Raw genomic sequence first — 23706 nt, 5'->3', positions numbered from 1 at the left:
GTAAAAACTTCGACTCGTCGGTTTTGAAAGCTTCAACTACTAGCAGTTCTCTCTCACCACAACCGACCAAAGGAGATATTCGAGTCACGAATTCCCAAATCCCGACCGGGCCAGTGCAGGCCGAACTGGTCTGTTCAATATTCCGCAGAGGAGTTTCCTCCGCCAATCCCCCATTTCTTCCCCGCACATTTCCATGATTTGGGGACATGTAACCAGGGTCTTGAATCCTTTCTTGCATTCCGATTTGATATCCAAACAAGCCCGCTAAGCAAACTCAAGCAATGATTGAATACGAGATTGCAATCGTGGGTACACTTTCTCTTGGATACACCACAAACCCCTGAACGTTCATGGATTCTCTCGACATGATGTTCCACCGTCATCATATGGTCATCCCGGAGTTGGAATTTTGCGCTGTTGTCCTTTGACTAAATTCCTCGCCCAGAATCTCAAATACCGTACCCGACTCTTCTCCTTCTGCAGGCCAGATTTGCTTCCTTTTTTTTTTTCTCCTACGATTTGATATTAAGAATCCCAGGGCATAACAACTGAGCTTACATCCCTCGGTTTTGGTGGTTCCCCAGAGCCTTTACCAATCGACAAGATGGCCAACAAAGCCGATGACAAAGCGATCACCACGCACGATGAAATCAACAGCCTCAATCTCCCGCCGACAACACACAAATTCAAGTTCTCATCGAAATCCAAAACCCAGGATGGCGACGTGGCATTGAAACTTTTCCAAAATGCCGATGACTTGCACGAACCGATTGATCCAGTCGAAGAGAAAAAACTCATCCGAAAAATCGATCTTCTGATTCTTCCCTTGATCGCGGTCAACTACGCTTTCTTTTACATTGACAAAACCACACTGTCATATGCCGCAATCTTTGGCATCAGAGAAGATCTCAACCTTCATGGAACCCAATACAATTGGCTGAGCAGTGAGTTGATGTGATAAAATGGGAAATATCATCGTTCTTAACACCAATCCAGGTCTTTTCTACTTTGGCTTCCTTGCCTGGGCATTTCCAACCAACTTCTTGATGCAGAGATTACCATTGGGTAAATATCTCGGTTTCAAGTACGTGCTTTCTTATTAACTTCCCCCCGAGAATGCCAACATACTCACTTTCGATAGCATTTTTCTATGGGGATTCTTCCTGATTCTCCAAGCCGCCTGCAACAGCTTCGCCACTCTTGGGGTTCTCAGAGCGTTGGCAGGAGCAGCAGAAGCATGCTCGGATCCCTCATTCATGCTGATCACAGTCATGGTAAGTGCGAAACTAAGTTGACCTGAGAGATTCCCAGATTGCTAACTGCTTTGGCCAGTGGTACACGCGACGAGAGCAACCCTTGCGGATCGGACTATGGTACACAGCAAATGGTGCCGGGATCGCCCTGGGTGGCCTCCTAGGCTATGGAATCGGTCACATCAAAGGTGCATTGGCATCATGGCGCTACGAATTCATCATTGTTGGCTCTTTGTGTTGCGCCTGGGGCATTGTCATCGGCATCTTCATGCCCGATTCCCCCGTAACAGCGAAGTTTCTGAATGATCGAGAAAGGAGGATTGCCGTCGAGAGATTGAAGAGCAATCAAACCGGTATCGAGAATAAACATTTGAAGGTGAGGACATCCATTGATCTGTCATTTTTCTCGATGTATCTCGCGACGGATATTCAAGCATTTATTTTTGGCCCAATTCGGCTCACGTAAATGGTCCTAGCCTTATCAAGTCCTGGAAGCTTTCATGGACATCAAACTCTACCTCTTCTTCATCCTAGGCATGGTGTGCAACATTCCCAACGGCGGCATCTCGAATTTCGGCACCATCATTATCAAAGGTACGTCGCGCACTTTAAAAGCGCCACATACTCCCACTCCCCTTGTGCCACTTCCGACCAAGCAAAATACTAAATTCTCTCCCCATATAGGCTTCGGATTTTCCACCCTCGTCACAACCCTCATGCAAATCCCCTATGGCTGCTTCATCATCCTTTCCATCCTTTTATGCGTGTTCTTGAACGACCGTTTCCCAAACAACAACCGATGCCTATTCATCCTGTTGTTTCTCTGCCCCAACATTGCCGGCGCATTTGGATTGCGTTTCGTCGATCAATCGCACCATGCAGGCCGATATATCTGCTACTTGCTCACGGGGCCATACAACGCGGCGTTCGTCATGATTCTGTCGCTGCAAATTGCCAATACAGGCGGCCACACGAAGAAAGTTGTCACAAATGCCGTTCTCTTCTTGGGTTATTGTACCGGTAACATCGCCGGTCCGTTCTTCTATAAGACGGACCAGGCACCGAACTATGAGTTGGGCATTTGGAGTATGATCGTCAGGTACGCAACTGAACCTCTCTCCATAACAAGAACTCTCCATTGATGGATTGATCCTGCAGTCACTTACTCGAAGTCTGCGTCATCATCACATTCTGGGTCTTAATGAGTCGCGAGAACCGGAGACGTGATAAGATCCAGGCGCAAGAGGAGGGAGGGTTGGAGGGCAGAGATCTCGATGCCACAGCTTTTGGGGATCTGACAGATCGTGAGAATTTGAATTTTAGGTATATCTACTAGTCCAGGATCCTCAATCAAGGCAGGAAGCAAATGGTTAGTTGGTTGCTGGAGGCGCACAGAGTCCATGGGCGAAATGTTGTGGAAGGGGCGATGGATTCTATATTTCGCCAAGGACATATATGTATGGACAAGCGGTGGTGACGGTGATGAGTCAATGACAGGGTGTTCTTGGACCTGACGAATATGGGGCACCGGTGGGACGAGCTCGATCATAATTGTTTCAAGAGCCCTCGACGTCAGTCTCCAAAGGTGACAACGCTCGAATCCACAAAACTAGGTATTTCCTAGTAGATACCACCGATTGATATCCAAATTAACATTCGAGCGGGACATTTTGGCCGCGGATGACGCCGCGAAAGGTGACAAGCAATAAAAGTGACTACGTATATGCGACAACCCAAGTCCCGAACTCATCATATTTGCTCCTTCGGTTCAATACCGCGGTGGACTGGATCCATAGAGCGGAACAGAAACCTGCTACTAACAGCCATTCTCATACTCGGCTTCACAACTTTTTCACACATATACACAGCTAGATCTACCCCAAGACACCAAAGATACAGCATGCACCACCGAAATACAATTTGGGAATTTACACCTTGACCTTCTCGCCTTCCTCGCTGGTACTGCCGTCTCTTAGCGCACCGGCCTCCGGAGTCTCAGACCCCTTAGCAGCCTGGACAGTTTCCTTGCCCTCGAGCGTAGTGCCGGGGACATTATGTTCAACATCATCGTATGGGCGCCAGAAGTCCTTCTTGCCCTTTGCAGCACGGACTAACCAAGGAGGCAAAAGACCGCCTTCGATCTTCCAGGTCCAGTGATCCTTGTATTCCTTGTCGGCGGGCTTGATGCGGCCACCCGAGCCTTTTTCGACAAGCCACACGATCGTGTTGAGGATCATGTAAGAAATAATGCCGGCGATCAGACCATAGGCGATACTGTAGGTGAATGGCATGATGGCGATGGTCAAGAAGGCCGGGATCGCATCGCCGATGTATCGCCAGTTGATATCTGCTGCGGCTTTGGCCCTGGAGACATAATTGGTCAGTTCTTGTTCCTTGGTTGGTTTTGTGGAATGGGAGAAAACTCACATGAGGGAGCCGACGATGACGAGAACCGTTCCCGTAGCATAAGGTGGGATGGAGGCAAAAATGGGGGCGAAGAAGATAGAAATAAAGAAGCAGATACCGGTGGTGATGGCCGTGAGACCGGTGGCGCCTCCTTCTGAAATACCGGCACCGGACTCAATGTAGGCCGTCACTGGCGGAGTGCCGAACAACGCGCCGATGGAAATGCCAAAGGCATCGACCAGGTATGCAACGGCAGAGCCCTCGAAATCTTGTGTCTTCTCGTCAATGGCACCGCAGAATCGCGCCATCGAATACAAAGTACCGGTACAATCGAGGATGTCGACGTAGAGGAAAGTGATAAATGCAAGACCGAATTGGCCTCCGTACCCGGAAATATCCCATTCCTGAACAGTCAGGATGTTCTTGATGGGGTGGAAGGTGACGACTTTTTTGAAAAAGTCGAACATGTCGTTGCCCAGATCGGTATAAGGGAAGTAGGTAACGGGAGTGCCGCGGGGCCAGGAGATGATGCTGACGAGCAAAATGCCGAAGATAATGGCTCCCTTGACGCGGAACATCATGAGCAAGACCGTGAAGACACCGCCGCAGAAAATGCCAATCCACATTGTTGGGTTGCGCATTTTGTACGCGGATGGGCAGAGGCCGGTTTCGTCGAGAAATTCGGACTTGCAACCGGCGAGTTCGAGAGGAGTGGCTTGCGCGCCCGTGACAGCTCCGATACCAGCGCTGTAGGTCAGCCCGATCAAAGTCAGGTAGAGACCGATGCCGACACCTGTGGCCAACTTGATGGATGCAGGGATGGCTCGGGCAAGCCATTGTCGTAGACCAAGAATAGTGAGGCCGACGAAAACGAAACCCTCGACAAAGACGGCGGTGACGGCTACTTGGTACGGAACAAGGCCGGATCCGTGGTAACCCACCACGGTGTAGGCAAAGTAGGCATTCAAGCCCATGCCGGGAGCCAGAGCAATGGGCATGTTTGCGAAGAGACCCATGCAGAATGTGGTCAGGGCCGAGATGGCGGCCGTGGCAGTGACCAAGTCCCGTTGGACATCGGCGACGCAGAGCATATAGTCGGGGTCGCTGTCACACAAATCGGGACTGTCAGGCGGGCAGACACAGGTACCACCAGATTGCGAGACGATAGTGGCGTTGACTGAGATGATGTAGGCCATTGCGAAAAAAGTAGCTAAACCAGCACGGATCTCGGTGAAGAAGTAGCTTCCTTTGCGTTCTTTGGGGTGACCGGAGCCATCAAGACGAAACCGTCTGCCCACGAAGGAGCGCGCAACGGCCAAGTTGGTGTTGTGAATCCATTCGTTGATGCCCATAATGGCGGTGGTGGTGGTGATGGTGGTCGCGGAGGTATAGAACGGATTGGAGAGGATAGAGAGAAAAGGTCTCGGTGCTGGAGTCGAGGAGATTGAGAGGAATGATGAAATGATATATACATATCCCTTGAGATATAGATCTCCAGATATCAATCAGAGATATGCTACAGGTCTGGTGTAAGGCTGGGCTCTGAATGGCCGAGCGGAAGCTGAAAAGCAGATGGTACGATAAGGCTCTGGGTGGCTCGCATGTGGGTAGACGGAGCGTGGAGCATCTTCCAGTGGATCTGAGGGAGGGGGAGGTACCCGAGGGCGGAACGTGAGTGGTGGGGGGAACCTCATGCCAAGGCCAGAGGCGGGTTCCGCTTGACCTGAATCTGATCAGATGGGGGTCGCTCTACCTTGGCCTTCCCCTTGGCGATGCTTTTAGGAGGTTGGCGCCTTGGCCAAGTGATAGCAGGATGCCAGTCGGTTGGCTGAAATTGCCAAAGTTGCTTCTGGCTCGCTCGGTCAGTGTCTGGGGTTTCGGAGCCCGGCGATGAACTTGATCCCCCTCTGCTGCTGCTGGAAGAAACAAGCGAGCAAACAGCCAAAGGTCTCCGGAAGAGGGCGTCTCCCTGTTATCATTCCCCAGTCCGTACGTATAACGGCCTCAAACCTGTACATATGTACCTACCTTTCCTCGTACATGGTGATTGTTCTGCTTCGGGATCAATCTCCATCTCCCTAGAATGGGCGTTTCGGCCTGGTCTGTGTGTACCTTCTATCTCCCCTTCTTTTAGTTAATAATTTGTGTCATTTTGTGTCACCCCGTGGATATGGACATCCCCCGAATGCCGAGTGAGGTTGCAGTTTTTCAGAAAATTTTAACCTTTGTGGAGATTTCTCGAACGGCCAGAATAGCCTGAAGCAGGGCCCTAGGGCCGAGCATTCTGGTGGCTGAGAGACGAATCAGCACGAGATGTGCACGAGGGGGGAAAAAAGACCACGCGACTCGTTTATCGAAAGAATCAAAGTTGATCCAGCTGTGGATTTGACGTCAAAGATGAGTATCAGATATGAGGTACCGAATCATGATTGGCATTCTCATTTCTCTGACATTTTTTTCCCTCTTCGGTTGAGTTGCCATAATCGTTGCTCTGTCGGTTAACCTGCCCTTGGAACAAATCGGTCGACCTTCCCCCTTCGTCTCGGCCTAATACCTTTCCGTTGTCGACGGACGGGACCAGAGGGCTTGCCATGGCGCACTATTAACATCATTTCATCTCCAAGTCTCCTGGCGGCGTGCCCTCGTGCGAATCCCTTGCCTTTGGATGAGCGTTGTTCAAAAATGCCATCCATTACATCTCACGTTCAGGTTCAGCCACAGCGACGACTTATCCGCTGCCCATTTGATGCTGTGGTGCAATTAGAAGGTAAATGTCCACGATGATCGGGCGAGCACAATGCCCAGTGAGGAAAATCATGGTACTGTTCCCTAGGATTCATGAATCCGCATCTATGCCCGTTCCCCACACGCTACATTCCCTAGTGAATCGATCACCAGTCGTGGATGTCGCCGTGAACCGCACGCCTGACTTGAATGGGCTAGGAAAACGTTCATTAGGTTAACAGAGTCTCTGAATCCGGACAGGACAGCAATCCACATCATCTGCCAGGTCATCCGCCATTGGCTATGTTGAGAGCCCTTGCAATTGGAATGTCGACGCTTCTCGGGCATGGATAAGTATACGAAGGCCATAACGGAGCCATTAGGGGAATGGAACGGATTTGATGCGGCTGGAGAGTGAAATCTTGAATATTCAATTCCTTCAGGATTGGTCAGCTGGTCATGCAGAGAGCACAGCAAGGGCAAGGTCCTAGAGAAGAAGCAACCCAAGGAAGATTCAAGAGCACACACCAGATTGAAATATCGACCGCCGCGTACGAAAAAGGAAAATGGGAAAATGGAAAAAAAAAAAAAAAAAACCTTATCACTTCCGGACCACCGATCCGAACACAACACCCAACAAAAACCCAATGATTCGGAGATTTGACTGCCATAACGACTTCACTCGACTCACTTCGTTCTGCATGAACAACGGCCGTATCTGCATGGTTCCAGTCGAAATATCTGGCCCTTCTCTTCACTATGAACGCAATACCGCACTGGATCTAGTCACCGAAAAAAGAGCCAAGCCGATTATTCTCTAATATACCACGTCGAGCCATGTCCACATATACGCATGAATACATACACATCAACACCACGTGGCGATTCCTCCACCATGAGCGGAGAACTGGGAGGGAAGAGAGAGAACTCACTGGAGGGAAAGTGCAGTTATACCTATTATATATCCAATCCAAGAGCATGTGCTACGCCTGAAATACAGTCACGCGCTTCTTCCTTCAAGACAGAGCAGTCGGATGCGGATGTAGTCTCCTCAAATAAATCTATTTTCACTATAGCATCTATAGAAAACCCACGTGAGCGGGCGTTGGGACACTGATAGTTACCGGCTAGCTACCCAGTAAGCTATCTATGCTATCGCCATGGCTATGCTATCGTGACGACAATGCCCCAAATGATATAATATGCAAAATGCAGAATACAATGCTAGATGTATATACACTTGCACCCATGCCATTTTTGGCCCTTTTGGGAACTTGCTGCCATTGCGTTCCTTTCGTTGGCTCGTGATGCTTTGCGCCGCCGTGGAAGACATGTTCAAAATTGGGTGGAAATCGGACATCGGAAGCACGTCGGGATCGTATGCGGTAGCGAGGAAGAACATTAGTCGCGCGCACTACGAACTCATTCGTTGTAATACAGTAGAGGCTGGGCGGTGAATGAGTGGGAATTCTGAGTCCCAAAGGCGACAAGATTTCGAGGACGCGAGATCCTAAGCTGTATTGTGACGGATCGTTGTTGTGGCTGAGATAGCTTAATTCCACCATCGTCATTTTGTGGGCCGAAGATTGGGTACATCGGATCTTCTCTCAACGGCCATCCAACCAATTCAATCCACAACGTCAGCTTCGGTGTCTAGAAATTTCAGGTTGAATTTGAGTCTGAGAATATTTCGGCGGATCCCCATCAGCCAGAGCAAAGCCTCACTCATCACTTTGCATGTCCATTTTGAGTTTTTCCTAATCCAAACTCCGTTCTCATGGCCACACCCAATTTTCTAATGGCCTCGATGATTTTCTCCGCCGGCGCAGCGGCAAAGGTCGTCCGGAAAAATAGTTCGGTGTCACTGCCCCTCTGGGCTCTGAACCAGGACCCTTTGGCGCACAAGACGCCTTGATCGACTGCCGATAGGAAAACCGAATCCTCAATCTCCAAAAGTGTGGCGTAATCGATTCCTTTGGATTTAGATTGTGCTTGGTAGAGTGGATGTTTGGTCATGTCCACCTTGATCCAGTGGAACATACCGGCCTTAGGCGGGACCCAGCTTGCGACTTCGCTGGGCAGATGCGATTCACACGCATTGACTATGATATCTCGTCTCCGGGTGTACTCTGCACGGACGTACATAAGCCACTCTAGAAAGCCCTTGTGACCCCAATTCTCCTCCAGAAGGTTGTAGAGAACAGTCATGGTAAAGCCGGCGGGGTTTTGGGCGCTGACCTCGTTGTGGCGGATGAAGCGTTCAATGACTTGTGGTGATCCGGTGACCCAGCCGCAGCGGCTTCCTGGAGCAATGATCTTGGAGAACGAGTCTAGGCGGAGAACTCGACCCGAGGTATCGAGAGAGAGGTAAGAGGGGGCGAGGTGGGAGAGAAAATCCGCCACTGGGACGGGTTTGAATGGCTTTGATACGTTGTGTGTTTGGCCAGAGACGTATGGCTCCATTTGTAGGAAGTAATAGGGTTCGTCTTCGAGGATGAACAAGTCGTGTTTTTCGGCGACTGCGTAGAGATCTTTTCTTCGTTGAACCGGTTGCGTACTGGCTGTGGGGTTCTGTCCAGTTGGTACAGTGTAGACCAGAAACGGTTTTGGTGCCCTCCGTGCAGATTCATCCCAGGTGGAAAGAACACGATCCAAATCATCCGGAAGCATCCCATCAGCATCCATCTTGATGCCGAGCATTTTGCAACCGAGAGGAGTGACTGTCTCAATGGCACTGCTGAAGGTATACTCCTCCGTGATGACATAGTGGCCTCGTTCGGCGAACATGCGGAGTGAGATTTCCAGAGCAGAGGTGCTCCCAGTTGACAGACAGATCTCCCAGTCGGAATACGGTGGATTATGAACGATTTCGGTGTGTTCTGTAATGAATCGAAGCAGGGCCCCTGGGCCCATGGACTGACCATAATTGAGAGCAATGGAGAGATCGAATAGGGATTTTCCATCCCTCGCGTCATGCTTGCCAGAGGAGAAAATTTCCCCGGATATGGCGGTGTCAACCTCGGAAAATTGAGGTGGTAAGGGTAGTTTGGCACTGATTTGCTCAAAGGGAAAGTAGTCACTGGGATATACTTAGCTGACGCAGAGACAGTACAGGTCCTATAGAGCCCACCTGGAAGGTAATCCCCCGCAAAGGCTAATCGTTTCGGGTCGAAAGTATTTCATTGCGCCTTTCAAAGAAGACGGTTGTCTGCTCTTGCTTTCGGTAGTAAGACGATGGTCAAATCTTTTCGCTTTCGGCTTTTTAAGGCAGCCTTTGCTTTTGAACATAGTGGCATTGGCAAAGGCAGCAACGGCGGTGGATGGCGGTTGAGATTGTTGCCGATGTGGTAATACATGATCGACGGTGAATCTTGGGTGAGTTTCACTCTTGGTCAGAACAGGATCGGAAAGGACCACAGAAGATGTGTCGGTGACAGCTTCAACCTCAGCGTGGGGAGCCATGTTGGTGTATCTGGGGCGGTGTATCCAATCTAGGGATGAGGCGGAGAAAAGCGTTGAAAGAGATGTACTTGAATGTAGCTATGGGGTGTGGGATATTGGGAGAGAGGTTAGTCACGGTTTCGAGGAGGGTGGCCGGGAGCGGGCTGGGGTGGTCCTGTGATGGTGGTATGGAAAGCAAAATAGCCAGATTGGTAGTTTATCGAGAAATGAAGAGAGAATGAAAAGGAGACGGATGGTTTTGTGGATGGGAGAGGGTGGGAAAAATGCGCTTATCGTCGGCCTGATCAAATGAGGTCCAGATCCACCAATGAACAACCGCCAGATCCGTGACACTATGCCCTATGCGTCATGGCGGCCCCGTGACCGCGCCTTTGTCGACTTGTCATTATAAAGGGCGTCCTCCCTCATGCCATATCAGAACGGTAATTCAGCAAGACTAGGGCAAGCCTTCATGCTAGCATGTAACATCGGCAGCATCGACGCATTGTTAGCCTGTTGCTTTCGGACCCAAACCAGAGTGAGTACCGAGAGCTGATGGTGCAAGGGTGGGACTGATCTGGGTTATAATGAATGACGTGTTGCTGTTTCTCGATAGACCACATGCGACTTCAGTTCTGCATTCGGCTCTCTCTCTCAATCACTCATACTCTTTCATTCTTCTCCCTCGCTCACAGGTTGCCCTCCTCCTTTTTCCGTATGCCAACCAATGCACTTCCCATAATCAGACAGCCCCCATTGAATCCTTCCTTTGCAGTCCATCTCCCGCACTATCATTCCATTCCCCCGCCTGTCCTCATGTACAGTTTTAAGAGTCAGAAACGAATAGACCTCCACCCTTTGAACTTGGTCCTTCACCTTCCTCCTCCCATTACCCCTGTCCACCTGGCCTTCACAACTGAAACTGGCCGTGCGCGAGGAATCGGCAGAAAATGAACTCGGGTGGCTTGCTGACCGAGAGCTACCTTGATTCTCTCGCACCATCTCCTTTCTCTTAGAAATTGTCGTTGGAGATGCCATTGTGGCCGGTGGGCACGGCGCTGGGATAACCGTACGCGCTGGTGGCATCGTGTTCGTTCGCGTTCATGGCGTGACTTTGGTTCAATAGTTCGTTGGCATTCTCGGATTGCCCGGTGCTGTAACCTGGGGCTGTCCCTGTCGGGGCATTGGCCTGGACATTGCTGCCCCCGACTGGCCCGCCGTACCCGCTGCTGGCAGGTCTGTTCTGGTTCTCGCCCCTTGTGGATTGGGTCTCATCCCAATCAGTTCAAATGTTCAGATTTATATTCCCGTCGAGCTAGCAAAGAGAAAGGGGGGTGGAAGACGGGGTGGAAGACGCCAAACTTACTTCGCGGTATTTGGACAAATAAATCTTGAGTGCTTCCGCATAGTTCTCGAAACCAAGTGAAGTCATGGCAAACAGAATATCTTCTCCATTGACCGTTTTGCGTTTTTCTTGTTGGCATTTCTCGGACGCTGTGCAACGTCAGTCCAGTGCCCGCCCCTGCGGGAGAATCCTAAGAGAATAAAAAGTTTACCTTCGCTGGTGATGAAGGATATGAACTCGCTCACACATTCCTGCATACATTCTTTGGCCTCTTTGGCGATTTTGGCGTTCTCGGGCAGTGCTGTCTTCATGATTCGGGCAACTGGCGCAAAATTTCGTATGTTAGCATCTGACATTGCCGAACCGGACGACGATAACGAGGATCGACCTCCATGCTGCCTGGTTGAAGAAGGAGAGATTTGGGGATCGTGATCCGACGACATGATGACGGTAATGTACTCGTTGGAGAGGCAGTTTGATAATGTCCTCTGAGTGGTCGAGATACCGCACCAGTGAGCGCAAAGGAGGAAGCTGCGATGCAGATCATGGTCTGGGGAGAAGAGAAGCGACGACGAATAAGATGATGCTGGCTAAAGAGCAGGTGCAGCGTCACACACTCGGATTCGTACAGCGCGAAAATCAAACGTTCCTGGCGTGCGCAAAGACGCATGATTGTAACGCAAGGGTCGAACAAATCAAATTCCAGGCGAGCGAACAAGACATATCGAGTCGGCCGGCACACTGGAATGATAGAAGAGAAAGAATTGAAATGAAACACAGGGAGAACCTACCATTGGCGATGGGAAGCCATCGGTCTTGTTCCTTAACCTCGAATTCACCCAAGCCGGTGCCTTGTGCTCCTTCTTGTTCGCGATCCATATGATCCTGCTCTTCTCCGGACTGTGCACTTTGTTCGACATCGGGCTCCTTGGGTGGGGAGGTCGACATGATGTAGTTTGAGGATAGCCGCAGCGGCCGGATTGCAGGGCGAGAAAATGTTTGGCTGGCAATGACCACGTCACTCACTGGGGCGGCACCGATGCAGAATGCCTAATGCTGGCCTGCGTCACTTTCGGCGCAACCGGTCAGACGATCGCCTTCTCTTGGTCTGTTCGTGCCCAAAATGATTTCCCACTCGGCAAGCTTCTCAAGTTGACGAGGGTTGGGTGGAGGCCGATGTTTGTCGCTGGCGTGGGTGACGGCGGGATTGTGAGGCGGTCTACACGAGGGAAGGACGAATGACAAATTGGTGCCGGAAGAGCAAAGCAGACAAGTGGCCGAATTCGTGAAAGGGGAGGGACAGCGGACAGGAGACAATAGACAACGCGCAGGTGGCAATGCGACGCGCAGATGCGATGCGATGCGATGCGATGTCTATGCGACGAGGGCCCGGTCGGACAGCTGCAGATTTTGGCTAGGTTCAGGTCTGGTCAGCCGGGAACATCGCCATTGGTGCAGAATCGAGACATGAAACTGGATTGGAGACTATCGAGATCTAGGAAAGACCATCGAAGGTGCAGGTGCTGGGAGCTGGGGGGCCGGAGGATGGACGGCACATACAATAGCAACATGCGTCAGGTAAGGCGAAGTGGAAGACGAGACGAATGATGTTGTTGGCTCTGGCGATTAGGTTGCGCAACGATTGGATGGAGGTATGTGGACAAGCAGCGATGTCTGCAGTATGCGGTCAGTGTCAGATTTGGCGACTAACTAGCATCTTAATAAGGTCGGTCGGTCGTTGGATGAGGTGTATCTACCAAATAAGAGCGGGAGTGAGAGAATGCGTACAGTAGTGTTCAGAGTAGTGTATGTACGGCGCAGTCGAGATGGGGACAAGGTTGATGCGGCGCTGTGTACGAGAGACACCGGACACGGTACCGAGTACCTGGCGGAGGCAGAGGAGCGGTTTTGTTGTTTTTGTTGGTGGATGAAAAGAGCAAGATTCGGGACAATGGGCGATGATGGTTGGCTTGTTTGGTGGAGGTGTGGAGGAGGAGGAAGCCAGTGGATGGACACGGATGAGAAGTGCCAGGCTGCGGGCAGCAACAAAGTACAAGCTCCAAATGGGTGGTCATTTCAGATTCACGGTACCTCACATTTCAATTACCGTCACCACCGGCTCCATCAAATAACATCATCGTTGCAGGCCTGATTGATGGCTTCATTCCTTCTCTCACTAATTAGTCACCTCCTGCAAGACATCCCATCCCTCCCGCCCTGCTCCATCAGCTTCACCCGAACCATTCCCCTGGTACGCTTTCAAGAAGATAGCAGATTGATTTCTTCTCTCAGGACGAATTTCGGCTCCACGGTCATTCCCTCACACAACAACTACTCTTCCGCCATCACCGCCTTTACCGGCTTTTCCCAAACTTGTCAACCCTGCATCCGATGACTACCTCTAGAACCCTACCGTCTCAGCTCCTTAAATTTTGCAACCCGCCGTATACCCAACCTGGAAACGAGAGACGAGAAACCATTTTTTCCAAGCCCTGATTTCATCATAGCCGAACCGGAACCCAAGTCGCGGTGAAGCCACCGCCTCTCCTACTGTCCTCTTTGTCCACTTTAACCTTCAGCGCGCTGATCAAGAGCACAATACGGATCGTGTTGACCGTCACAGTGGAAGGTTTCAGAGCCCGTTGATAAACAGTGTATCCTTCATTTTCCATTGTCGTGCCAGTCACCAACCAGCACAAGAGAAGAACCCTGTCACATGAGAGGGCCATGACGCGGTCTGACACACCAATCAACGAGCTATCGCGTCAAGCGACTGTCATAGCATTGGGCCGTGTTGTCCGAACCGATGCAAATTTGCTTCTGCTCCCCCTCATGCATAAGCGCGGATAGAATCCTGCAGCCCTGTCTTGCAATGCCCTTCCTGTCTTTTGACAGCTATGGTGTGGACAATCCCGTTAGCTGACAGCCAACAGCCCTAGACGTACAAATAGGGACAGTGGGACCCCCCAAATACACCGAGTCTGTTCTGTGACTGTGCCTCATATTCTTGTATCCGAACACAGTTCACATTACGCAGACAAAAGCCCAGGATCCATGGTTCCCTGTTGCTGTCATAAATATAGCATGGAAATAGTCTAGTGTGTTGGTGTGGCCGCTGCCTTTCCCCTCGCCTCACATTGGGCAGACACGCATATACATACATACACGACGGATTCGCAAACCCTCTTTCCGCTTAGATACAGAAATCGTTTCCTACCCACGTGTTAGTCATGATGTTGATGTTGATGTTGTCGCCAACGCACAGCATATTGCGCATCCCGATTGGGTTTGGCGCGTTCACGTGACTGCCTGCGACAGCCTCAAGTGCTGCGCTTGTAGATAGGCAACCAATTCAATCTCATTGACTCACGCTGTTGGTTCAAGACAGCACACCTCCCGACCGATGCAGCTTCCATCTCTCGCTTGGCCGGCCTTGACCTGATCGGTCTATCGTGTCCCGAATTCGTGATCGTGGTCATGGAGCAGTCAGGTCTCCACATTAGTAGTTTTGAGGCCCGGAAAAATTTCAGTCATCCTGAACTGCCCAGGTGGAAGTCCACTGCTGTGGGCCTTAGGAGGCACAGAAAGCCCTTTGCCGGCTTTTCAAAACAGGCACGGCGAGAATGCAGAGATCAAAGGAGTCATATGTGATAATATAATGATTCAGCGCAGGACAAAGCTGCTGTTATGCAGCGAGCTGGCTGGCTGGCTAGCTACCTTGGATGCCTGTTTGTGTAAAATAGCGACTGAAAAGTAGAAACAAAAAGCATAACCACGAGGATGAAAAGGGGTATCATATCATGCAAGGAAAGAAACGCAAGACAAAAGCCCTTGAAATAGCAAAAAGACATCCCTTCCCGTGAATTCTTGCGCAACGTGTTTGTCCTCCCTGAATCTCGCTCGAAACCCAGCGAGTAACAAATGGCGAGAATTCTTACACCTAAGATACCCAAGAGAAAATAAAATTTTGTGTGCTGGTGGCTGACTTTCCCTAGCAAGAAAGATGACTCGTAGATTCGATCCGGATTTCCAGCCGCACATTCTGGAACATCCTTCAAATCGTTCCTTTTTGACGCTGAGATCTCGACGACGATCAGCGAGGCGCATATCGCCTCCGCCGATCCACTCGCTTATACATAAAGTCTCGATTGTCGCCGGCGGCCACGCGCATTTGCTGTCCCGGTTCAAACGGCTCTGCGCGAGCGTAGCGATCGTTGTGCTCCACGAACTCAACATGTTGCTCGGGAGGATGCTCAAAACCGTCGTAATCGCCAACCATCCGATAGTCTCTGGGAACGGCCTGTACATAATCCTCGCGGTCGGCACCTCGCTCTAGATATCGCGAGTCATCCATGTGTCTTCGGCCCTCCTGGTCTGGGTTCTCAAGGTAACGGCGAGTCGCCTCGTCCATTCGAGGTGGATACTGCTCCATGGGGGCTTGTCCGATAGGCTCGTATCGTCGTCGGGCCCGATCATATTCGTCCTCATAATAATAACGCCTTTCATATGGAGGGTTTGCGTATGCCACTACCCTTTCTTGCACTGTTCCGCTCTCGTCTTCAAATCGAATTCTATGCGGTCGTTCAGGGAGACGCTCGAGGTGTTCACAATCAACGGCCCTGCCACGGTGGACTCCTGCGCCATCTTCACTAGCACCATGTGGAAAAGTCGAGCTATAGCCATTGCGGCTTTGATATTCGCCGCTGGCTAAACCGGGCCGCCCGCTCTCCCGAATCGGTAAAGAAGGTGTACGTCTCTGATGGGTGGAGGTTTGGTCGTCGATACGTGTACCGGTACGAAAAGGGGACTGATTCTGCTGGGATGGGTCACTAACCGACCGTGGCCTGGGTATGTCGAAAGCCTGACGCTCGGCCTGACGGCTGACAGAGTCGTTTTCAACGACTTCATTCCTGGTAACTTCTTCACCAGCCATCGGATCGAAGTTATTGAGAAAATCCGCTGCTGCACTTGAACCCGCCTCATCCGGTCCACTTCGTTGGCCTTCCGCTCGACTGAGCGATATTCCTGTTTCTGATTCTCCCGCTTGTTGCAATGAACGTCGACTTGTCGCCTTGCTCCCGGGCCGGGATTCAGAAACTACTCCGACCGTCGTCCCGCTGTTTATAGCTAGAGGCTCACGGTATGAAAACCTGGAGGATCCATCACCGTAAGAATGGACCACCGAATCATGAGAAAACGGCATCTCTCGATCCCGCACCTCCCAGACTGGTTCATACTCAGATTCTGGATAATGGTATTCCCGACGCACTGGAGATCGAGCTGGGTAGTAAGACACAGCTCGGTATCGTGCGCCGTCTCTGGGTGAAGAGGACATGAAATATCTTTCTTGCGGATATCGACGTGGAACTGCAGGTCTGGGGGGCCAGGGGTCATATTCATCTTCCATGGCATGGACCGAGCCTTCAGACTTGGCGATATGGGATCTAGGGCCACCACTCCGAATGCTACCATGGCCAGTACCCGGACGCACACGTTCCACAAATGGCTGTTCCTGTGCGAAAGGAACCTGAGAGTCGTTCTGGTGGGCAAATTGTCGGGTCCGAACAATATAGGGTGGAAAATAGCTGGGAAATGCTTCTGCTATAATTTGCAACTTGTCCTGGTCGACTCCGGGTAAATGAAGGAGAGGTCTGATGGCTGCCTCGCTTGGCAACCATATCATGTCTTGCTTCCAGTCCAACCTCGCCGACTCCAGAGTTGCCCTGGACGACAATGGCAGACCGCCAAGTCCACTACTCGAGGCATCAATGTCCAAGTGGGCCTGCTGAAAGTGATTCAACAATTGGGGGAGAGAATACCAGTTCTCGGCCAGCCCATTTCTCTCCATAGACACTGCCCTGGAGGCATTAGAGCAGATTTTGCACCGCAGATCTGAAAGTCCCCGCAGAGGCTGCAGTTCAGGGCGATTTGTGACGGCATCGGCAAACAGAGGCAAACCAGGCTCATCACTGAATTTCTTCAAAAACCTCAAGTTGATATGTTGAATAACAATGAAAAGTCGAACCGGGTTCGAAAGGTCCCGAATGCCATCGGTTCTCTGCCAAAACTCGACAGCTAATGCAGCAACTTCGTTGGCTTGATTCTGGTATCCACCGACGGTCGATGACCTGATTTCCACCGTAGGAGACCAGGCTTTGGATGACGGAGACGCGGGCCGCGGAAAGTTTGGACTGATGCTCTGGATTCCCTCGTGGATCCATGGAATGTTTGGAGAGGGATCAAACGGCGGTTCGGAAGGCCAATCAGACTTCCAATAAACCACGGCATTGCCATGGCTCAGTGCGCTGGTATGTTTTGCGGCGTAGTGCTGGATGACTGCTTCAAATGAGAAGAGTTTTTGGTTCGCGTCGCAGACTCTGCAGAGAAAAAGTTCCTTTCCAAATCGTTCGGTATGCGGTTTCACAAACTCCTCAAAGGCCCACTTCATATCGTCCAGTCTTAATTTCCTGCAAGCTAGAGATTCTGGGTCCTGGGGAAAGGCTGTCCCTTTCAGTTTTAGCATTGCATCTTCCTGGGTAATTGCCTCATCGAATCGTTGCCGCACATGGCAGAGAACCTCGGCCGCAAACTTACTAGCAGTGAATTTGGTAACGCCATGCCCGTCCGACCAGGTTTGGTGAATGAACTCTCGGGCATATTTTTGGAGTTTATCCCGGCTGGGAACCTTCAATTCGAGCCACATATGATGGACATTTTGTTCAGCTACTCGCTGTTCTTCTTGTAATTGTCGAAGCTTCTCGAGCTGTATTGCCGGGTTGCCCAGGGAAGCATTGTGAATTTTCTCTTTATGCTCAGCTTCTAGACGTTGCATAAGAAGGCGTGGTTTCAAAATCTCCCAGGCTTTGTCGTTCAGGGGTTGGGAGATTTTGATTGCCGCCTGGAACGATTCCATATAAGTCAAAGTTGAAGGCATGATCGGTGGTTCCAGTGCCTGGCATCGTCTCTCGATCTCCCTGCGACGTTGGGCCTTGATTTGTTCTGCATCTTGCTGACTTCGTTCCATTCTCTGACGTGAAGGGGGCCGCATTGAAATGGGGCTGGAGGGATCCTGTTTGTGGACGCTTCCGGTGGTACCGGATATCTGCTGGCCTGGAACTGGTGGGAACGATTGCAAGGCCATGGAGGCCTGTTGGTTTTCCGGTAACCCTGCGGGAATGATTATCAGTTTCGCAAGGATGCTGGGATGGAGTCTACAAAAAAAAGGAATAGTTCACGAAATTAAAAGGAAATGTCGCTTACCGTGCGACTTTTTAATGGGGTTAGGTGGCCTGGGAGAATAATAGCCAGACGAGGTGGCTGGAGGCGTCGATGCTTGCTGAGCTTGATAAGATGATTCGACTGGATGGGCCCGATATCCACGGCCAAAACCAACTTCGGGAGAGGAGATAATATTGGTGGGATGCCCCTGACTCGTAACAGATATCCTTGAAAGGCCTCCTTGAAGTTCCCATTGGTCAAAACGGGCAGCATCGGCATTCTGCTGTTGTCCCGTGCTCTCCAGGCCTTTATACCATTCTTCTGCCGCCGGAATTCCAAGTGCTTGAGCACCATTCAGTCGAGATTGAAGTTCCTCAAGTTGAGGTTTGAAATAATACTTAACAAGGGTTAGCCGGGGTGGAGGCTCCGCCTGCTGTAAGACGACAAAGGGGATATAGTTGAGGTCCGAGGTAAAGATTGCGAACGGTAGTCCGGGCTTTAAGACCGAAACGCTCGAAAAGAGCAGTTCGGTTTCCTGGCCAAATTAATGAAAGGTTCGCGCTGGGAGACGTGCGACCAACTGACCTTGATGAGTCTGGGCTCCAAACAACTCCCACAAGACTTGACGCGAAACGGCCAAATGGTGCGAATGGTCTCCGGTCCAGGTCCGGCCGTCCATGGCGAGGATATCAAAGATTGATCTCCTTTTCTAGTCTTTTTGCCGCAGTATTGACAGAAACGGCCTCGGACGAGTCTCCACATTTCGAGCTCGGTCATATCATCCATCGGTTTGGGGAATCCTTGGAGGAATGTTTTTCGTGACGTGGCCCAAATTAGATCCTGACTCCGGATTGTCAAGTGCTTTACCTGGCCAGAGGCTTGGGGTAAAGATGTTGTGGGATCAAGAAGCGAACGGAAAGAGCGATTGACACGAATCAAGCGCCCGAGGGAAACAGGATCAACAAAAGTGAAAATATGCTGCAGGATTTCATGAGGCAAATCCACCAGCGTCAACGGATCGCGCAGGACAATGTCTTCATATTGTCCTGGGCGGGTACCACCTGGTACCATTTTCGACATTCTGGGCCTTTTACTTCCGGTTTCGGCGTCGGGTGATGTGCCGGTCAATGGACGCTCAGTTGTCCTGGGACCTTGGTTGAAGCTGCTGTACGGCTGGTCCGTAAACTCTGCGGACCATGTTCTTTTCCTTGGGGACTTCGCATCTCCGCTCGCTGGTTCGTGACCGGGATCCATCATGAAAAGCGTCAGAGATCATTAATGAGAAAGGAAAAGAAAATAAGTAAAAGACGATACCAACTCTGAGCACAGAAATATCAGCGCGCGAAGCTGATATCCCAGTGTGCTACAAAGTCTGGATCTGAGGAAGACAAAATCGGAAACATCTTGAGCAGTTCCATCCGTAGGGAGAAATTGACGGTAGTTTGGCAAAGGAGCTTTGCAAAACAGTGGCTTCGTGACGGTCAAAAAGGTTGCGCTCGGATAGCTGGAAGCCGAATAGGAATAATATCATGGAGACATGGGTCTGGAACCTCTTTTCAAGTCCTTTTTGGATCGATCGATGCCAGGATATTCTGTGGCCGCAGTGAAATAAGTCCTCCTCATGCGGATGCGGGGAGGGGGGCACGGTGTAGGATATGGAATCGATATCTGTAGAAGGGGAATGTTTCACCAAAAGAGGTTCCCGGGGATGAGTAGACGGGGCGATCGGATATGTGACTCGCGCCAGGTGTGTTACCAGTGGATGTTGATGTTGCGCTTGATGTTGTGAAAGAGTTGAAGTACAACAAGCTTCAAGGTGTTTGCGTTGCGAAGGGAGAGGGTCCGCGCAGTTTTTTGAGGTGCAGGCTGCCAGGTGAGGAAAAGAGGATATTGTCTGACAGAGTACAAATGCAAGCTTGAAGGGCAAATAACGAGTTAACTGACTGTCAGACAGCCCACGTATTTCCGCAGCCCCATTGATGACGGAGCAGGGCTTGGCGCCATCCACCTTGCTTTGCGCCATCTTCGGCCTGTACTCCAAATACCGATCAACGATTTAGGAAGAGTAAGCTGCCACTTGAGCTTCACCCATCACCGTTCCCAGGATTGATTCCGGACTCTTACCAAAAGATTCATAAATCTCGTACACGCTCGAGATACCAAGACGCATATTTTTGTCCAACTTGCGACGTTTCCCTGCCTTGGAAAACCTTCTACTAGCGGGGAAACAGGCACCAGGGCCGTCGTTGACCTCCTCTCAAATATTGCCCCCGATGGCCTCTCTTAACACGTCTACAAACGGTCCCTCTATCTCCAAAAGTTATCGATCAATCGTCAATGCCCCACCTCCCTCCGGTCCTGCCGCAGCTTCTCCCACCTACGGTCAATGGGCCGTCTTCTCCGTTTCAGCTCCGTTGGCCAATGCCTTTCAACAAGACGCGGGAAACAAAGAGAGTGTACTGAAAGTGCAGAGTACAGGAGAAGGAGAATTGGTTGACTTGGTAGACGAATTCTCTGACGGTCGGATTCAGTTTGCCTTTGTCAAAGTCAAAGACTCCAATACGGGGCTGCCTAAAAGTGCGCTCATTGCTTGGTGCGGTGAAGGTGTGCCAGAGCGAACCAAAGGATATTTCACCAGCCATATGACTACTGTCGCCAAATTACTGCATGGCTACCATGTTCAGATCACCGCCCGATCCGACCGAGACCTCACCCCCGAAGGCATAATCCAAAAGGTCGCTGATGCATCGGGTTCCAAATACTCCACCGGCAGTGCTGCTCCTCCCCCAGTCGCTGCTACCAAGCCGACCATCGCATCGAAACCGGTGTTTACTCCCACTCAGACTAGTGGAATATCAGGCGGATACAATCCTCTTGCGCGCCAGGTTCCACCGAAACGAGACACGGACGGTGATGAAGACGGTTGGGGGGCAGATGCTCCTCCAGTCACTCGAACACAATTGGAAAAAGTGCAGCCCGCTTACCAACCCACCAAAGTCAATATGAGGGAACTCACATCGCAAAAGCCTGCTCCGTCGGCGTTCAGCAACAGTCAAGCAGATGATCGGCCTGACGTGGTCAAGGGTGCATATCAGCCTGTGGGCAAAGTAGACATTGCCGCCATCCGACGCCAGGCTAAGGAATCTGGCACGTTACAAGATGACCGACCTGGGATCGTCAAGGGGGCTTATGAACCTGTTGGTAAAGTTGATATTGCAGCTATCCGGGCCAGAGCCCAGAAACCTGACGAATCATCAAGCTTTTCTCGGCCAGCTCCGGTCTCCAGCCCTTCCGCCGGTCCACCAGAAGAGCCCGAGATGCCTTCTCGATCGCTGGCGGAGCGATCGGCTGCTTTCGCCCAAGGCCCCGAACGTCTTACGTCTCTTCCTAAACCCAAGGTAGCCAACAAGTTCGGCGGGGGGTCGACGTTCACCGGCACCAAGGCCCCCGTACCCGGAGGATTTGAAGCTAAACCTGTGGCTCCTGCTCCGCCCGTGGGCACGGCCAGCAGAACCTTTGCCGATCAGGGAGGTAAAACGCCAGCGCAGATTTGGGCCGAGAAGAAGGCTCGCGAGAGAGGAGGTGATCCACCAGTGTCGCCGACCGGCTATGCTGGGCAACTCCCCATAACAACACAAAAGAGCGGTGGCGGGGAATGGAGGAGCAGCTACACAGGCAAGACCTGGGCGCCCGTACAGACCACACATACCGGTCGAAGCAGTATCGGTCAACACGTAACAGGCGAAGGTATGAAGCAGGCTGAGGAAGAAGAAGAACAAGCTCCTACGTCGCCGGCTGGTGGTATTAGTTCAATACGTGATCGTTTCAGTGGTGCTCCGCCAATGGGTGCTCCGGCGACGTTTGACCGGGCACCACCACCGGCACCAGAGCCAGATATCAGCAACAAACCCAATCGTGGCATCCCGATCCCAGGTTTGCCTGTTTCACGTCCGGAACCAGAGAAGGAAGAAGCATCAGCACTGCCTCCGCCACCACCTCAGCCGCGCAGCCCTACCCCACCTGCTCCTGAGATGCGAGCTGCTTCTCCCATTCGGGTGGCCATGCCGGTCAGTGCTTCGGCAAATGTGGCAGATGCACATGAAGAGCAATTGTCGCCGCCTCCAGCGATGCCAGCCGCTTCTATGGCCCGTTCTATGCCGACGCCTGCGGCAGAAGATGACGAACCTTCCCACGCGCCCGATCTAGGAAGAACCACGGCCCAGGCAGCTGCAGCAAGTACGTTAGGTCAACAAGCCGTGGAAGAAGCTCCCGCCGCGGTGTCAACAGCTAGTGGTGAACGAGCGCGAGCCGAATATGATTATGAAGCCGCAGAAGATAATGAAGTCTCGCTTCGTGAAGGTAATCTGGCCATTCCTTGCTCAGTATGAGATGAATTCTTCTGACGATTCCAGGTGAAATGGTGACTGATATCCAGCGAATTGATCCTGATTGGTGGCTGGTCAAGAATGAGGCTGGACAGGTACGTTACTTATTATGCTCCTGAGACGATCGAACGTTGATAAGGTGTATAGACTGGCCTTGTACCAAGTAATTACCTGACTGTATTGGATGATGACGATCAAGCCGATGCACCAGCTATCCCGGCAGCTGCAATGGAGCCAGCCCCAGCTGCGGCTACTTTGAAGGGTGCGACCGCAACGGCACTCTATGATTACGAAGCAGGAGAAGATAACGAACTGTCATTCCCTGAAAATGCGATTATCACCAATGTCGTAAGTGGCCCTTCTGATTTTCCCCTCTTTTCGAGTATCGCTGACGGATGGCACAACAGACATTCCCTGATGAAGATTGGTGGCATGGAGAATACCAGGGCAAGGCAGGACTGTTCCCAGCCAATTACACCAAATTGAACGATTGAGGCAAAAATATTCCTTTGAAGGCACGCAGGATCTCGAAGGGCATGGGAAAATATGTTTCCTGCCTGACCTAGACTAGATTGAACTGAAAAAAGGTATTTTTTTCTGCCATGATTCTCCACCTCTTACAACGACACGAGCATGCGCGTTTCCGTGGAGCGGGAATGACGACGAGGTCTATAAAAGATTTTCATAGGACCCGGAGAACGAGGCGAATCATAAGGAATCGGCTGCATGGTTGTTATGTGGGGATGCAAAGGCGGTGACCAGGAAGAGTTTAAGGCGCCTCGCTAGCCCGCTTCCAACAGCTTTTTTCTGCCACCTTCTGTCACTGCTTCCCCCAGACAAAAATTTTTCTACCGATGGTGTCAGAAGAGTTAAAAAAAAAAAAAAAAAAAAAAAAAAAAAAAAAAAAAAAAATTGGGTTCTCATGCAGCAAGAC

General features: G+C 51.2%; 6 protein-coding genes across 6 annotated transcripts; 2 read left to right on the top strand and 4 right to left on the bottom strand.

Annotated features, from left to right (window-relative positions):
* Window positions 1-604: 604 nt before the first annotated feature.
* On the top strand, window positions 605-2589 carry Z518_09536 (uncharacterized protein; the record flags this gene model as incomplete). The annotated part of the gene is made up of 7 exons (XM_013413491.1): window positions 605-944; window positions 997-1084; window positions 1142-1274; window positions 1333-1629; window positions 1730-1847; window positions 1938-2352; window positions 2412-2589. The coding sequence occupies 7 exons, from the start codon at window positions 605-607 to the stop codon at window positions 2587-2589; spliced, it is 1569 nt and encodes a 522-aa protein (XP_013268945.1).
* Window positions 2590-3181: 592 nt separating this feature from the next.
* Window positions 3182-5011, bottom strand: Z518_09535 (uncharacterized protein; the record flags this gene model as incomplete). Its single annotated transcript, XM_013413490.1, has 2 exons — window positions 3182-3617; window positions 3681-5011. 2 exons carry the CDS (start codon window positions 5009-5011, stop codon window positions 3182-3184), a joined length of 1767 nt encoding a protein of 588 aa, XP_013268944.1.
* A 3100-nt stretch (window positions 5012-8111) lies between these two features.
* Window positions 8112-9845, bottom strand: Z518_09534 (uncharacterized protein; the record flags this gene model as incomplete). The annotated part of the gene is made up of 2 exons (XM_013413489.1): window positions 8112-9462; window positions 9514-9845. 2 exons carry the CDS (start codon window positions 9843-9845, stop codon window positions 8112-8114), a joined length of 1683 nt encoding a protein of 560 aa, XP_013268943.1.
* A 991-nt stretch (window positions 9846-10836) lies between these two features.
* Window positions 10837-12117, bottom strand: Z518_09533 (uncharacterized protein; the record flags this gene model as incomplete). The annotated part of the gene is made up of 4 exons (XM_013413488.1): window positions 10837-11094; window positions 11191-11318; window positions 11381-11491; window positions 11961-12117. The coding sequence occupies 4 exons, from the start codon at window positions 12115-12117 to the stop codon at window positions 10837-10839; spliced, it is 654 nt and encodes a 217-aa protein (XP_013268942.1).
* Window positions 12118-15262: 3145 nt separating this feature from the next.
* Window positions 15263-19641, bottom strand: Z518_09532 (uncharacterized protein; the record flags this gene model as incomplete). Its single annotated transcript, XM_013413487.1, has 3 exons — window positions 15263-18336; window positions 18430-18922; window positions 18973-19641. The coding sequence occupies 3 exons, from the start codon at window positions 19639-19641 to the stop codon at window positions 15263-15265; spliced, it is 4236 nt and encodes a 1411-aa protein (XP_013268941.1).
* A 1019-nt stretch (window positions 19642-20660) lies between these two features.
* Window positions 20661-23266, top strand: Z518_09531 (uncharacterized protein; the record flags this gene model as incomplete). The annotated part of the gene is made up of 4 exons (XM_013413486.1): window positions 20661-22746; window positions 22800-22867; window positions 22920-23120; window positions 23180-23266. The coding sequence occupies 4 exons, from the start codon at window positions 20661-20663 to the stop codon at window positions 23264-23266; spliced, it is 2442 nt and encodes an 813-aa protein (XP_013268940.1).
* Window positions 23267-23706: the final 440 nt, after the last annotated feature.

The sequence above is a fragment of the Rhinocladiella mackenziei genome, assembly GCF_000835555.1.
Source record: "Rhinocladiella mackenziei CBS 650.93 unplaced genomic scaffold supercont1.7, whole genome shotgun sequence".
Taxonomy (NCBI): Eukaryota; Fungi; Ascomycota; class Eurotiomycetes; order Chaetothyriales; family Herpotrichiellaceae; genus Rhinocladiella; species Rhinocladiella mackenziei.
This window is presented reverse-complemented; position numbering and strand designations above follow the sequence as displayed.